The 15,397-nt window shown below is 34.3% G+C and overlaps 1 protein-coding gene across 1 annotated transcript; it reads right to left on the reverse strand.

Moving 5' to 3' along the window:
• Positions 1-10,860: 10,860 nt before the first annotated feature.
• On the reverse strand, positions 10,861-14,925 carry LOC128230910 (uncharacterized). The gene is made up of 4 exons (XM_052943338.1): positions 14,762-14,925; positions 14,137-14,386; positions 13,640-13,874; positions 10,861-11,068 (listed from the first exon to the last, which is right to left on the reverse strand). The coding sequence occupies exons 1-4, from the start codon at positions 14,923-14,925 to the stop codon at positions 11,049-11,051; spliced, it is 669 nt and encodes a 222-aa protein (XP_052799298.1). The 3' UTR covers positions 10,861-11,048.
• Between the last annotated feature and the right edge of the window lie 472 nt (positions 14,926-15,397).

Raw genomic sequence — 15,397 nt, forward strand, 5'->3', positions numbered from 1 at the left:
TCTGTCCGAAATGAGCCAAGAATATACCATTGTATAGATGAAATAATTTCATTATTGTAGAGGAGGTGAGAACTGCCTGGAGTACGCGACAGTCGTTGTTGGCTTTATTACGTAAGTATGAATCATGTCTTGCGGATAGAACTTAAAGAAAACACTTACCAGTTCCGTTTGCAATATATATGCAAAAAAGCTACAGAAACATGCAAGACAATTTGTAAAAAAAATGTATCGACACGATACATTTAAAGTTAGGAGACAAACACACGATATTCCATTTTACAAGCAATCAATAGATGCTTCAAAGTATCGCTTGACAGCTAGATTCAAATAATTGATACAGAGTTGAAAATGTGCTTGCCCGCACGAAAATGTGTTTTGGATGATAAAGTTAGTTTTCAGAAAATACCTGTACATAAAAAATAGCCATTTTAGACCATTATATTTTCACTTTATTGCATGTTATAAAATACTTTTTAAAAATTACACCATAGATTTAGCATGTTATCCTATCGTATAATATCTTAATTGTTTATGTATGATATGTTTGGCTCCAAAATTGTAAATTCACCAGCCAAACATTTTGTAATCTCTTTAAATTATAGTGTCCAATATCACTCCAATTATAATTTCCCCAGTAACTGGGTGTTGTGGGCTGATATTTTCTCACTTTAACCAACACATTTGGAAATTATCTTAAGCCTTTAAATATATGCGCTCACATCAACGTGAATTGAAATAAATTTTAATTTGGCATACGAACATTGCAATTGTTACACATTTCTGCCTGATTGACTGGTTATCCCTCCGTTACGTTATTTTTCATTGTCTTATTCGAAACAAAAGATACTGTACCGGAAATTAAATGCTTACAACTGTTACAAACTGAGCCAAGGGACCCCTTTATAAAATAAGATTTTGGAGGCATTTAAAAAAACACAGACGTGTTATTGTCACAACATTGGTGTAAATGATATTAAAATGAACTAACTGTAGCTGACAGATGCGATTTAGAATTACGGATTTGGCCTTCATGTAATGAAAAACGTGCTTACCCTCATGTGAATGCTTGATATTTACACTTGTAATTATAGACTATTTAAAGGACAGCATACAACTGACAATTACAAAAAAGGTTAAATCAATCTTTACATGCTATCAAAGTTTCAGAAGACTACATTAAATGGAGGATTAGCTGTATAGATAATATTTTTAAGATTCTTTGGAAACGTTCTTTCTTCAGTTACGGTTGAGATATTGAGTGTGAGTCATACTCCTCCGGGACAGTTGGTTGGGTAATTGAGTAGTACTTACCCGTTGTCACTTTGTTTTTCTAGAACGCTAAGCTTAATGATAATGTAAGCCTCAGGATGTATGGTTACACGTTATGTAATGGTGTTAATAGTGCTGGCGGTCATTGTTCTTTTTTCTAACTTATAATGTTTATGTTTTTGTTTATCTTATCGAGTCTTGAGGTTTTCGGTTCATTTTCCAAGCAAAGTCATTTATTTTCATACCTTACAAAACTTTGATATATCTTATTTAGAACCTTGTCTTAAGATTAAAAACAGTTTAATTCTCAACCCGAATCATACATAACTTATAATGATAATGCATCGTGTCTGGAAAGCGCAACGGCGAAAATTGACAATCTAATCAAGCAAATAAAAACAAACAGGACAATGTAGCGTTTCCAAAGTCATTTCGGGACACAAGTTTTCTTTTGTCATTAATCAAATTAATGCAGAAATTGCGGAATAGATGTGACTACTGCAAATTTCTCATTGACCAATATTTGGCTATATTGAGGTTGAGTTGTGGCGGTTGATACTCCCTAGAATATGCAATGAACAGTCTAATTATTTTGCTTAGAAACACACTCGAAAGAAACAAGGTTTTGATGCGCAAAACTTTTATTAATTTAATAATGAAGAGTTTCACAAATCGCTTGTTGCAAAATCATAGCATCGTTAATTCTCAAGTTTAGGTCAACATGACATTGACGTTTTACCTACTGACCTCGATATGTTTAAATGCCTTGTTAAGGAGTATTTATATTAGGTATAGGCTTTGGTCATTGTCAATTCAATGTCTAAAAGGAAATACATTATCCATGCAAGTATCGAACAAATAGAAGGTATGCAATAATTGTTATTTCGATACTAAGACGTGTGTTGCATATTTTGGACAAAGCTGATTTGATTTTGAAAGTAGAATTTTAATTTGTGGAATCACTTGATATTTTATACCGAAAGTCTTGATGAGATTGCCTTGTAGCTTGTTCTAAATCGACAACAAAATGCTTGCCCTGTACTTACAATAATTAAAGCAATCATCATTTTCAAATTAGAATATTCCATTTTTAGTTCAATGATTGCAAACATCCGCGAAACGAACGAAAACAAATCGCTTAAAGAAATCGGTATTGATATGGTGTAGTTCAGTTCCCTGCGTCAATGTCGGTCAAGATCCAAATTTTACCACTGTCACGCATTTAGTTCAAGAACGCCAATAACAAGCGGAAAGCTTCTCAGGGCACACCTTGTCACTTTTAATATGTAATCCAACATTTAACACGACAACATTCTCTGAACATAGTCTCGTATTTTCAATTAGGTGTCATTACGGAGAAAAGTGACAATATTGTTACCATTCCAATGATTTTGCTATTACGTATGAGGGGAACAATCGAAAGAAAACACGCGTGACTTTAGAAGGAGACGCAAATAAACCTAGTTTGTGTTCGCATCTGAATACTTATTTTCCCTTTCGACATTTAAATGTATTATACTGATAAGTTATGCAATCAAATGAAACAAATTGTAGTCGCATTGTAACACTCGGAATTAATTAAAAACATTACTATCGGCTCTGATCAAACATGAATATAGAACTACATATTGGTTCCATTTTTGTGTCGTAGCCCTACTGCAAACATTCGATTAACTCCGATGTACATACTCGTTCTTTCTTAAGTGTAATAAAATCATTTGCCTTTTCTTATAATCGTTTGCCATGTGTTTTCTCTATTAACTGCTTTAAATTGAATATTCTTTTGCGGGGGTTTTACAATCCTATTCATTAGTATTTATAAGTTAATTATACTTTTGTCATCACTTTATAAATAATGGCGGAAAATACAGAGTGTGACTTTGGGAATTTGACGAACGTCATTCTCCTTTAGCGAAACAATAATTTTAGCAAACAGACGATGAATATCTGAGTATTTATCTTTGTAGTGTCTTTAAGATCAATCGCTATTAATTTCAGAAAACATGCACGAAGACGTAAAATGAGTCGATGCACAATACTTAAACCAATTAACCATAGTAGCATACTGTATTCAAAATTAGTGAAAACACTCGTTTATATTACGTCCTTTCATGTCAGTATAATTGCACTTCTACAATGATTAATGATGGTATCTTCTGAACTCTTCAGAACAATTTGTCACAGGCATTGCGTTAGTCATGCACTTCGTAATTTCAACATTTTCCCATTTATATCATTTTCGATGAACACAATGCTGTCCATTGATAGCGAAATAAATCACTGAGGACACTTCGTCTGGAATATTTGCCTAATATGAGTGAGTAGAAACAGACGGAAGTGAAAATTGCCTAGCCTTGAATGAGTTTGAATCCCCGGAGTTTTAACTCCCAAATATGAAAAGTCTGCAGTCTAGTTTATGACCCACATTAATGCTATCTTACGTAAAAGGGAGGACATGCTGTTGAGCAACTTTTGTAATATTTTCAAAATAAGGTGAGTTTTTAAATATTAGATTTCTCTCTCACCATATTCCTCTCGAGCTCTCTCGGTCTCCCATCCTCTCTCCACCAATTATCTCATACATATCTTTGTAAACAACCTGGTTCCCAAATGTCTAAAAGTAAGAAAAGAAGTGAGACGCAGAAAACCCCCAATTGTTTTAGTTACTTCTCAATTGTGTTGAATTTATACTATTTGTTATCATTTTCCTTATTATATTTGAATTCACTATACATACAATCTTTTTTCGTAATTGTCAGTTGAAATGCTCATTTTTTTGAATTACAACCAGAAATAAATGCTGGTGTTAAGCTTAAGGTAATGCTTCTTGGCTTGATCGTGTATATTCCATTCTATTATCGACATATATGACGATGTTTTCGTTTTACCGAGAAATTCATCTTAAGTTGTGCTGTATTGAGCGGCCTATGGAAAGTAGTCAAAATGGGCATGGTCTTTAAAAGTCGTATTGTAACAATCTGAATGGAATCAATACATAAATAATAGTTCCGATTTTCGTTGGTCAGAACCCCAATAAACAGCTGTGTTTTCGTTGCTGCAGTAAAAAGATGACAGCGAAGCATGTTGATACACACAGCGAAATCGTTGCCAAGTCTATGTCAAATTCCATTGATAAATTATAAGAAGAATAATGCATCCCGCTACTTGTCCCACTGAGGCACGTTAATGTCTGTGTATATTAGATTTGATTGAGAGCTTAATAATTATCTCACCCGAGCAATGATTATTTTGACATTAGTTTTCAATGCGAAATACATACTAAACATGTGTGCATGTTTATTCAAAGTTCTGTGTATTCTTTTTGTTACATTATATTTAACGGCTTCTAAAATAAGATTTTCAAGACTCCATGGTCTGACAATCGAAAACTGAGATACACTATGACCATTTTTACCTGAGAGCAAATATTCACAGAAATAACGTTTGTCCTAATATGTCAGATTTTCTACGGACATTAACAACGCTTGAAAATCCATACAATAATAATTGAAGGTCAGCGCCGTTACAGTCGCACAGTGCTCGATCAGGTTTGGTTGCAGGCCAGCGTCGTTGCAGTCCTGCATTGCTCGATCCTTTTTTTGCCAGGCAGCATCGTTACAGTCGTGCATTGCTCGATTATTGTTGATTGTAGGCCAGCGTCGGTACAGTCCTGCATTGCTCAATCATTGTTGGTTGCAGGTCAGCGTTGATACATTCCCGCATTGCTAAATTAGTCACGGTTTGGTTTTAACATTATTTATTCAAGGTAAACATTTTCAAGATGAACAAATGTCTGCCTAATTATTCATTATAAAATAACTATTGGAATGTATCCAATATAGAAGTCATTGACAATAAGGGTAGGTTTTAGATGGTTTTACATTTAATGATTAGATTTCAATTTTTAACATATAAAAAATCATTTTTCAGGTCTGAGTCTCCGCTATACTTTTGGAGAGGGTAGGATGTATTCCAGACTTGGTGACCCAATATGTCTAGTTACAGCATTCAAGAAATATGTGGGTAAACTATGCAAACTTTCAATTTATTACCTACATGTATACATGTTTAAATAACACTGTGATAGTTATATTTGAATACGTATAAAAAATATGATAATAGTGCAGCATATAATAAAATGCTAAAGATGTGATGAATAAAAGTTATTCTTGTATGAAACCTTTGATAACATGTTTAAGTTAATAATATTGTGATCTAGCTATTCTGGTATAATTCTTGTTCTATAAAACTTATTGATATTTATATCTGCTATTATGTATTTATTGAAAATTAGAAATGATTATTGTTGTAAACTATTTGTTGATTTTTATTTTTGCTATTTTTGGAAATTAAAAATGATTGTTATAAAAAAAGAAAGATTTTATTTGGTATATCAAAATTAATATCTCATTCATGTAAGATGGCTATTGAAAATTGTCAACCTTCGAATTATAATGTTGACCGAGTTAAGATCACCCTCCATGAAAATCAAAGTTGACAAAGCTAAGAGAGCGTGGAGGTCCACTTAAATAATATGAGAAATGGAGCTTTAACAGAAACCAAATTGAGGTTGTTTTCCCATGTTATTAATATATCTGGGCGTTTTCCCCCTAATCTTAAACACAAGTACGTGATACGTCAATGTGTTTCTTGGGTTTAAGTCCATGACAAGGTTGTGGTAAATGTCTTAGTAGCTACGCAAGCAATGTCAAATATTTATACATTTCAGATTAGGTACTTTCATTTGAACGACTCCTTAAAACTCCTGTTTGACTCATTATTGGCATCTGTACCGTCCTGTTTATCAGAAATGTGGGCTTGTTGTCATAATTAAAATGCTGAGAGTGTTAATACAAGCTTTTGCAAATAAAATGTACAACGCATGTTTTAAAATTCTATGCAAACAGTGAGTACTGAAGACATTCTATAATTTGGATACACCTGATCTGTTGTATAAAGTATTGGACAAAACTAATTAGTATGACTTCTATAGAAAGTATTATTTAATGCAACGAAATTACATGTATTACAATGCTGTGCCACAGTAGTAAACATACTATTATTTGAACATGGTTTCGGTTATACATTGATCGCCGATGAAGATGAAAACATGAACAACTTTAAAAGGGTTTAAGACTGTGCCATTCAGAAGTTACAGGTACTTGTAAATTCTTCATCGAAGATATTTTAAAAGCCTTCTTAACCCGAAAAGATTTTCATCCATGGACTTACCATACATGCTGAAAAGTAATGGTGAAATTTTTGTTGTTCTAACCATATTTTACATATTGATTAAATGGTTAGACACGTTGTCCTTGTTGTTTAAAGCGAGATGTCTATGTTAAAACATATGAATATTACGTTTTGTTATTGTGTCGATAAAAGATGACAAACTTACTTTTATAAGTAAATTAAAAAAAAAACACATAACTATCACTCTCCATTTGCCTTGTAAGTTGCTGTCAGATTACAATATACAAAATGTATTGCAAATTTGTCTGTAGGGTTTTTGTTATTCGAAATGAATCCATGTTTGATCGATATGTGGGTAATGTACAACTAGATTCAATACGCGCTATATTTAATAAATTGTACATGCATTAGTTTTTTTTTATTCTCTAGGAATTCTTCTTTGGACTGGAGACCTTAATTTATGATCTGTTCTGTTCAGCGCACAACGCCATAAACGTGGAACGATTTCTTGCAAATGCATTGTGGAATAGAGATCCGTAGGACGCAAAAACTATACCAAAAGTATGCAAGCATATCCTCTATTGAGTTTTGTTTTCAATCAATGTCTTTATTCTTAATTCGTTGTACGTGTTTTTATCACTTATTTTTTTTAGAATCATGGCAATAATAATTTTTGTTCAAGACTATAAAAATAAATGTTACTTTTGGAAACCCCGTATTTCACGCATGTACGTTTTTTTAGCTGATATTTTAGCAAATGCACGAATATGATTATCTGTCAATATTTGAGTTCCGCTCTGTAAGCTAAGGTTTTAACAAAAGCGCGTCAAAAATCGGAACATAGAATTTGTCGTTATGATATATATAACAACAATTGCATACGAATCGAAACAATCTGAAAACCTACGACAGGGTTTTAATTTTTCAAAGTGGGGACAGTGAAAAACGAGGTCAAACCTTTACATATAAGAATAAAAGTGTCATGACTACTTTTCATAGAACATTCATGCAGTTAAAAGTGAAACATTTACTAGGTAATATAAAAAGTAGTCTTGTAAAAGTATTGCTTCAACTCAATTTCTACCGTTATTCAAATGATGGTAATTTGAAATTATCCGGATATATTTGTCACAACCAGACATCAAATTCAGGCACATTTGTACTTGATATATGTCATCACTGAGGTCTTTATCAATGCATACAATGGTGCCTATTGATAGCCATATAAAATATGATGTGTATGAACCATTGAGGATTGCTTCTCGAATATTTGACCAATTCTGGGTCCCAAACAACATCATTGATTATGTATAATGAGTCAACACCCAGGATTGAAAATAACTTTGTCCTGAGAAGAGTTTGAGTCCCTAGAACTTGACCTCTAGAATGAAGGATGGAAATCGGAAAGTACAGAAGTAGTATCCAAAAGCCTGACACAGTAATGTTCCTGCAATTTGTTTTCAATTTCCGCAGCCCAATACATGACGAACATTAGTTCTGTTTTACATTTCACGCCTGATGTATTGAAACTCCTATTGACAAAACCAAAGAAAAAGCAGAAACTATTTTGGAACGACGTCTCAGAATGTTTACTAAGAAGGGGAAAACCTATGTTATAAAATGTGTTAAATGCAATTGTTTACTTATTAACTGTAAAATATACTGCCGTATGGAACAAAATATGTTTATTGACTTAGGTTTAAGCGGTCCATATGAACAGCATCTTTCGCAGCTCATAAGTAAATAACTGTTCCATAGCATGATGTCATAAAGTCTGGCATGTGTTTGGGCAGGAAAATCAAAGTGCCCTTAGTAATAGGATGATGTCCAGGATGACCTCTCTAAATTTAAGGTGGTGAATTCTGCTTCAGATTGGTATGTTGTTTAAGTCTGAGTGATACACATAATTGTAGTTCTTAAAATTAATTTCAAAACCTACACTCAGAGAATTTTTTTCTATGATATTCTTTTTTTATAATATTCTAAGTTTAGATAATCTGGTATTTACAGATAATATAAAACAACACACCCCTCACAGTTACAACTTAATAAATCTAATACATCCGATTTAAAGGCATCCTATTTAGATCAGCAACTCGAATAAGGGAAGATTTATTGAAAATCAATCTTTATGATAAACGTGATGATTTTAATTTAAAAATAATTACCTTTCTTAAGATGGAGATGTTCCTAGTTCACCATATGATGTTTTTATTGCACAGTTGATAAGATTCGTTAGAAAGGCAAAACTTTCAGCTGTAGTAGTAAACAAGACGGAAATACTTTTTAAACAGGGTTTGAGATCTCATAAATTAAGGAAAACGTTCTCAAAATTTGTAAATGGTCATTTTAATATTATACCAAAGTACAATAGTATTCTTAATTGCTGGTTGCTAAAATATTGCTCATCCCGATTTTTATGGTGATGAATTTTTAAATTCATAAAAATAATATGTTTCCAGCAGGCAGATAGACTCAATGAATTGCTTGGACTTTTATTGAAGAGTACTTGCCTTCAAGTCATTGAAGATGAATTTCTGAAACAGAATATAAGGATGAATATAGCACCATTTCATAACTAAGATTTCAGAACTTTTGTTTTATGAAATTTTGCAGATTCGTGCTATCTTTAAAACCATCTTTGGCTGACTCGGAATGTTTCGGCATGTGACGTTTGTTATCAAACTCTATGATCACACAGTCTTAAACCTTTTATTTTCTAAGCCATACTGTATGTGATGCTCATGGTTTCAAACAATAACAGCATCGTATATTTGAAAAGTTTTTCATTAGGTAATCTGTAATTGTTTTCTCCGTCTACAGACAGAGTTGGGATCTCTAATCATCGAAGTACTTGGGGTTTACCTAGGCCTTTTTTAATTATATGTTTTACGAACGGCCAGAAACATGAAGTGTCGTAGAAGGAGGAAATAAAAATAAAATTACATTTCTGGTATTTTATTTTTTTGGTCCAACAAAAAAAGCTATGTCATATGTAATGATGTATCGTTTTTCTTTATGATAGTAAATATTTAAGCACATTTTAAGCACAACTTCACTTATACTTTGTTATTAAAAGCATGTTATAATAAAGTCTTTAATAAATATCCACATTGAATTGTAGATGTTAATCTTAAGTGAGACGTTTGTTCCTAGTGAATGGCTCCTTCCCACTTGCAAGACACTGGTGGCAGATTGATCTAACCGTTCCAAAGTTCCTCTGTAAATCTTGAATTTTTTTCTGTTTCAGCAAGGTTTTCTGCACTGCCACAGTAAGAACAGATTGCCTCCAATGATGTTGTTACCCCTGAATTAAAGACAATTATACATCATAAATATAGAATTACATTTGCATTTGCTTATAAATCTTTTGCATTAAACTGTGTTTTAATACCTTTAAAGGTTTTATTTCTGTACAATTTATTGCTCAGAGATGGGGGACAATTTGAATAATCTTAGACCATCAGATGATTAAATTTGAAGGCAGTTTAAGTTTATCTGGTTTAAAAACAGACTTTTAAATAGTGTACTTTATGATGTGAGGTGTCATACTAAAAGTATGCCTTAAAGCATGAATTCTATTTCGTTGAGTTTAAAAAAAACGAAGAAAATATGGTCCTATTTTCCTGTTTAAAATGGTCGAGGATGACAACAAAGGTACCTTTTTGTCATTACTTTAGAAGCCACCAGGCACCTTGCTAGAACCATGGACTTTTATGATACATAATAACTTGAGCAAGGCTTAAACAAACATAAGAAGGGGAAATGATTTCAAGTCTATGACTTTAACCAATTTGTCACAGGTATCCCTAAAAAAATGAAATGATTGAAATTGAGTACCCGAATAATATGTTGTCTCTATGGTAGAATTAAAGTTCTATCCTTCCCTAATCACTAAGATATCCTGGAGAGGGCTTCCAGGGAAGAGGGTGTTTCCACATACATATAGTTGTTCCTCCATAACTCTTGTAAGCTTGTTCTGTTCGACAGCATTTAGCTTTTTGGCAGCAAAGACAACACGTCTCTTCCCACACTCACAGCATCGCACGAAGCTTCGGACTTTGGCTGTTGATAAAATAACAAGAAGATTTTTATGTGCAGTTTTTAATGCAATCTCTCACCTTGTCTGGAGAGCTTAAACTAGACACAATCTCGCTACTAAGATAACAAAAATCAAATTTAATACAAATCCTTTGCCTTATCTTGAATCAATTCAGTTTATATATATAAAAAGAGCTTTAAAGTTGATGAATAAGAATAGTACTTTGAGTGTGAATTTTATTACTGGAACTAATTTAATTTTCAATATAAATATATAAAATTTTGGCAGACTGTAAATTTGATTCTTCAATGATTGTTTTACATACTTACCACCAACAAACATATGTTTAAGCTTTTTATCCCGGTCAGTCATCTCAGGTTTCAGAGATAGAGATGGACGTTGTTTGTCGTCGGTCTTGGTGCCATAAACTGCTGCAAATGGTTTGTAGTGGTTGTCCCCATCCGACACTGGGTCAGGCAAGAAATGGAGTCCTTCAAACACATCACCTGGTAGGCGTGGGGGGTTCAGAATGCAGTAAGGACAATTACCTTTGCATTTCTTCAGCTGAAATGTAATAGACATCTTGAAACTAATATTTTAATCTTCAAAACATACAATACAGAAATTTCCTTCAAGAAGTGTAGAACTTGAACAGACAGCTCCGTATACATACATGTAAGTTTGTATGAGGGGTTAAAATGTTAAATGATTATGGGGATTATGCAGAGTACAAGGTACATGATGTTACAAAAATGTTTAAGGTGTACAATACAACAAATACTATATAAGCAGGCACTAAAGTCTATTTCTAAACTACTTTAGAAAGCTCAATCACCAAGCAGTAAAAACAGATAATGCAGGAGATCCCAACCTGGAAGGAATACTGTCTGGCCATACTGTGTGATTCAAAGAATTTCTTCACCTTTTCTGAGGTCTCAAAGTTGCCAATGTTTTTAGGGTCAAAGCTGCTATCAATAAGCTTAGCCATACTACAAAGCTGGTCCAATTCTGCATCTGAAGCCGGTGTGTGCACCTTAAGTGATTCTTCTTTCAATTTGAGTCTTTTAAACCGTTCTGAGACGATGGTACATTGTCAGCCATTGAAATCTGATATGCCTTTTTAAATGGTTTTTTTTTCTGCATAGTTTCGGATTGCCTTCAAACATGTCAAACGTTTCGCCTGAAATTCAAAGCCTTCAGACATCGAAGACCGAGATAATGCCACATTCTGCAGACCGAGATTGAGAAGGGACATTATACGCTCAGCAGGGTTGTTATAGCTTTGGTTCGGTGCCGTCCGTACACAAACCAACATATCGAGGTCCAAACTGATGAATTCAATTAGACAGGCCATCTTGACTGACTTATAGGTTGTTCGATGATCTGGTCCACCGTCTGTGTAGCGAAATAATATAAGTTGTTCAAGATTGATTCCATCCACAGTGTAATGTTCAAGCATTATATTGCGATTTTCAGCTGCATGGCGCATGGACTGGATGCTTGAAAAACCTTATCTTTCACTGTTACATGGAGCTGTCCCTTGGATGATCTGGTATGGCTACAGAAAAGGCAACAGATGCTACTATACCAGCTAGATGGTAGTCGTGATCCAAGCACTGTAGTCCGGAACTGTTGTTTATTGTCATGCCCCGATGATGATCTCTTACACCAGTGGACACAGGCTTTCCTGGTTCGCCAACAGGGATGATTGCTTTGTCGTCTAGACATTGGAAGTGAGAATATTCCCTATATTTGACAGCCATATCTTTCATCATGTAGAACTGGTGAAGAGCAAATGGGGCATCTTCGTGTTGAGCTCTTAGAAGACGTTGTTGGACCGCATACTTTACATTGAATCGACCGGTGTAATTTAGTGCTGAAGCAGAAAACTGGTTTGACGGCATGAAATTGAGTCGTATCCAGGAAGCCGAGGGAGCTGGAGTGTTTACAGGTAAAGGATCTTACTTCGTAAATCATCAACTGATATCGCAAGGGGCATGTAGTGGGTCTTCTGTCATCCACCACAGTGTGTTCTTCTAAGTATTTTTCTAACTCAGCCCAAAAAGGGTCAACCTTTGGATCTGCTAGCCTACCATTATGTTTTCGCAGGTCTACTACCAATTCTTCGTCATCACAAGTTGACAAGAACTTCAGGAATCGGTTATCAACGGCCTCACTGATTGCTTGTTCACTAGTGTATTCATAACCAGTTAGTTAAAAAAATACACTTCGCAGCTCACATGGTTTCAGAATAGTCCCATACTGCTCAAAGAAGTCCCTTCTGATAGCTCTAGTTGAAAACTTTGGCAACTTATCATTTATATCCGCAGTAATGGAAATTTCTGCCTCAGTATATGGTATCTGGTAATTTCCAAACCCATGCACCAGTCCCAATAAAGTTTCCAAACCTCACAGTGAACATTGATACTCTAAAGCTGAACTGTTTCTCAATACCTATTCTCCATCTTCTTTCCTCTTGAGCTTCGTTTGGTTCAAACTCTGCCAGATATACCGGTTCGTAAAATGACGATTCTTGCAGTTTTGACACCACAGCAGCGTACTGAGCAGGAACACACGTTTGGGAGGTGTTAGCTTGTTAAATAGATTAACAACTAGTATTAAAGGAAGCAAGCAATAATTATATTGTCGTGATAAAGAAAGCGACATAAATAAAAGCAGTTTTTTGAAAGTTGAAATAGTACATTTTCCACAAAAAACATCAAATACTATATAAGCAGGCACTAAAGTCTATTTCTAAACTACTTTAGAAAGCTCAATCACCAAACAGTGAAAACTGATAATGCAACCTGTTGCATTTAAATAAATATCTTAGGAATTAGTCTCAGAACATTTTCAGTCAATATAATGTCTAAAAAGTTATTTTATAGCAGGTAAAGATACTAAAACGTAATGACAATGTGTCCGAGTTTATCCAAAATCTCTGATACATGTGGGTAAGTTGTCGATAACAGAACTTGATCAGAACAAGTCAGTACTGGTTTATAATCCAGTAACATTGAGTACTAAGTTAATCAACAGCGACATATTAAACTGGAAACTTGTTGACAGCTTGCATTAAACAAAATCAATCAAGAAATACCCAAGTTTGTCTTATTTAACACAGTTCTTGCATACCTTCAATTACAGTAAGACCCCAATTGTCAGCCACTGATCGCACTGGGGTTGAGGAGTAGTGATTCCTTTGTGTCCTCTCCAGTTGATCAGTCAGAGATTTATGATAGTACTCCATGGCAGACAGAAGTTCCGACACGCTATCTTTGAAGGCAGAAAAACTCCTGTTCAACCACCAAGGCAGCATTAAAACTTTAGCCAGTGCGTTGGATTTTTTGGCAAGTTCTTCAGATGAAATCTGTCGGAAATATTAAATATAATATATATATTAAAAGCAAGTTTTAAAAATCCTAAAAACTAAAAGAATTTCCCTTTTTGAACAGATACTAAATATCAGATGACGAAATATTTTTTAATATCTTTGCTTTGAGAAAAATCAGTAGAGTCACATATTAGAGTTCCTCATTTGTTTTAAACAAAACAATGAGAATCATTTTGCAACTGCAAAGAAATCTTCATACAAACTTGAATATAAAATAATAAAGTGATTTTTGTTTTACCTGTGGAGGTTTCTTGTGTTGTGATCTCCAATCCCTGAACCCATGAAACTTCCATACTTTGGGTATATTTATGCACCTTTTTTCAAACCTCTCAATGAATGGGTCCAAGAACCAACAGACATCAGTTAGAGTGTTGATAATCAGCATGCCAACATCTTTCTGTTTTTCATTGAAGCAAACGGAGAATTGTGTTACACATACATCAAGGATTTCGTTATACAGTTTCTCCTGTCTGTTCTTAGGATCGTCCCTGAAAAGTAATTGACATTTCAAAATACTAATATTGAGGCTTAGTAATAATACTGAGGCTTAAAATAGAATATTAGTACAATGTGGCTTAAACATATGTTAGTTTGATACGCCAGTGGTTTCAAATTTGTGTTTAATCTTCAAGCCAAATTAAAATGCAAAATAAATAACAGGAGCTAGCATTACACTGCAATAACAAAATGCAATTCACAGCGGACAGCCAATTTATGGACAGCACATGTGCCATGTAGACAAAACAAATATTTGTAACAAGTAAAACTCATTGAGGCGTTAATTTTGTAGTTGAGTCTATTAGCTCGTAGCTTCATTTCATTTTTATATTAAAAAAAGATGTTCATGTGGGATGAATTCTTACTTTTTTTCTGGAAGCCAGTCATACTTTTTTACTCTGTTCACATTCATCAGGACATCAAACGCTGAATTGCTGCCTTGAGCTTTTGCCGAGACTTCTGTAGTCTGGGATTCAACTAAGATTTCTATGTACTTCAAAGAAAAATCAGAACACACCCCCGTTGGCATTCGCAGAGGCAGACCAATCAGTGTTGCCCCTTCGTTGGGATAACCCGTACATTTCTTAATCAGAAAGTTCTGTTCCACTTTCTAAGATACTAGTTCACCAATCGTCTCATAAATGACACAGTTTACAAAAGAACTTTTTATCCGCTTATTACCTTCTGAACAATGTATGTTAACCCACCACGAACTAGTGAGGTCAGCCATTTTATGAATGACGATGCAAATCAGGTGTTAAAACCCGGTACCAGGTATCAATATCGGGGAAAGCCGGTTATCACCTTTTATGATAACCGATTATATTGATACCGGGTTTTTCAAAGTATGCATTGGTTTTCAATAGAAAAAACTCAGAGACTGTGTCATACATGAATTTATCATCTGATAATAACCTCGATATCAACATAATCTTGTATCGGAAAGTGCTATCGGGTACCGGGCCATACAAGCTACCGTATACCGGGGTCATAGCACCTTC

This window comes from Mya arenaria, chromosome 4, assembly GCF_026914265.1.
Source record: "Mya arenaria isolate MELC-2E11 chromosome 4, ASM2691426v1".
In the NCBI taxonomy this organism is placed as follows: domain Eukaryota; kingdom Metazoa; phylum Mollusca; class Bivalvia; order Myida; family Myidae; genus Mya; species Mya arenaria.